The following is a 2,068-nucleotide window of genomic DNA, read 5'->3' on the forward strand; positions in this document are numbered from 1 at the left end:
TCCAGTTCCTTCCTGATAAGATTCCTGCTCGAAACATTCCTCGCCCCCACGCACTGCTACCAATTTGCAACTGAATCTCTTCTCTCTCTCGATCGATCGGCATTTCAACAAAGACAAGAGAAAAAGAAGAGGAAAAACATCTGCATACTGCGAGGCGGCCTGTGCGATATCGTTGCCATGCAACGCTGCTGCTTCTCTGCACGGCACGAAGCGTGCCTCAGCAGTAATAATTCTTAAAAGAGATTTTTAGGAGGGAGAGAATAGCCCATTGGAAGGAATTAGGAGAGGTTTAGGTGTTCGTAATCTCGTCGGAGAGATAGTAGAGGATTAAGCATCCAATAGTGGAATCATGATAACGACGTATTAAATGGTGAGAGTTTTGTTCTACGACTCGATGTATATATAGGAATGACAACGCCAATCGGGACTCGGATCTCATCCTCTTCCTGATAATTGACTGCGATTGATTTGGAAGAGATCGGATTAGAGAAGGTGATAGATCCGTAGCGTTTTCTATATATATGTCAATTTTATTGGGCAGCGGTGGAGGCAGAGCGCTCCTTTCTCAGAGCACCATCGCCGCCGGGAAGCGGCGGCCGGTTTTGTCCGCTGCGACGCTGCTGCAAAGCCGTCGGCTTCGTGGGTACAGAGGCATGGGCGACGGAGGCAATGTGAAGCGGGGGATGGATGAGATGGAGCAGAGGGTGGTGGTGATCATGGGCGCCACTGGCACCGGCAAGTCCAAGCTCTCTGTTCAGCTGTCGTCCATATTTTCTGGCGAGGTCATAAACTGTGATAAGATTCAGGTGTACCGCGGTCTCGACATCACCACTAATAAGATGCCGGTGCCGGACCGACGTGGAGTACCGCATCATTTGCTTGGCGAACTGGACCCCGCCACCGGGGAACTCCCTCGTACCGGATTCCGGGTCTTAGCGAGCTGCGCCATTGAAGACATCTCCGCCCGCGGTCGGATTCCGATGGTCGCCGGCGGGTCGAATTCCTTCATCCATGCTCTGCTCTCCGACCGGTTTGATCCCCGGTCCGACCCGTTCGGGGAGCGGTCGTCAGCGAGGAAGGAAGCGCTGCGGTCTCGGTGTTGCTTGATTTGGGTGCACGTCGACGCGGCGGTGCTGGCGGAGCAGCTCGACCGGAGAGTGGACGAGATGGTGGTGGAAGGTATGGTCGAGGAGCTGGAGCGCTACTTCGCGGTGGAGGGGGAAGCGGAGCGGCACCCGGGGCTGGGGAAGAAGGAGGCGGCGAGCAGAGAAGAGAGGGATCGCGTGAATAGGGAATCGGGAGAGAGGGCGAGCGAGCGATTTCTCAGCCACGTCGGCTTCCACGTCGGAGGCGCTCACGCGACGCCCAGGTATAGGGCGCTCAGTAGATCACTTCCCATATATATATATATATATATATATATATATATATAATTTTCTACCCGTGTAGCACCCATTCCTACGCACCCGTGAGCACCGACCGCCGACAGCGTTTCTCCACGCGCTTCCGCCGTCCGTTCATCGCCGTCCGACCACCGATCGCTGCCGGACCGGGACCCGTTGGAACCGCAACTCGCCGGCGGTCCGGCATCGAATTGGCCGGATTGGGCTCGGAATTCGGTCGGATTCTGGCCGAACAAGGCAACAGTGCCTGGCGAATCCGGCCGCGGCCAAATCACGGCGAAGACTGGCCGCGGTCGACGCGCCGGCGCGGGCCGGGCGGCCGTGATTTGGCCGACCGCGGTCGGATCGGCCAACAGTGTCTGTTGGCCGAATCCGGCCGAAATCCGGCCGGACCGGCCAAATCGCGGCCGGAATCCGGCCACTTCAGGACCGCCTGCGAGTTGCGGTTCCAACGGGTCCGGTCCGACGGTGGTCGGACGGCGATGAACGGGCGGCGGGAAGCGGCGAAGGTCCGAGGAGAAACACTGTGCATCGGACGGCTCGGATTGAGCGCGCGATTGGATGACGGCTCAGATGGAGGCGCTCACGGGGTGCTCAAGAAGCTGTTGCTCAGGATAGCAAAATTCTAATATATATATATATATATATATATATATATATATATA

At 56.6% G+C, this 2,068-nt stretch overlaps 1 protein-coding gene across 1 annotated transcript; it reads left to right on the forward strand.

Moving 5' to 3' along the window:
• Positions 1-521: 521 nt before the first annotated feature.
• Positions 522-1,369, forward strand: LOC141816999 (adenylate isopentenyltransferase 8, chloroplastic-like; the record flags this gene model as incomplete). The annotated part of the gene is made up of 1 exon (XM_074704710.1): positions 522-1,369. A coding segment is annotated over exon 1 (848 nt), but the record flags the coding sequence as incomplete, so codon positions are not given.
• Positions 1,370-2,068: the final 699 nt, after the last annotated feature.

The sequence above is a fragment of the Curcuma longa genome, unplaced genomic scaffold (assembly GCF_044706935.1).
Source record: "Curcuma longa cultivar G26 ecotype Majalengka, Jawa Barat unplaced genomic scaffold, ITB_CL_G26_1.1 contig_19015, whole genome shotgun sequence".
Classification (NCBI taxonomy): domain Eukaryota; kingdom Viridiplantae; phylum Streptophyta; class Magnoliopsida; order Zingiberales; family Zingiberaceae; genus Curcuma; species Curcuma longa.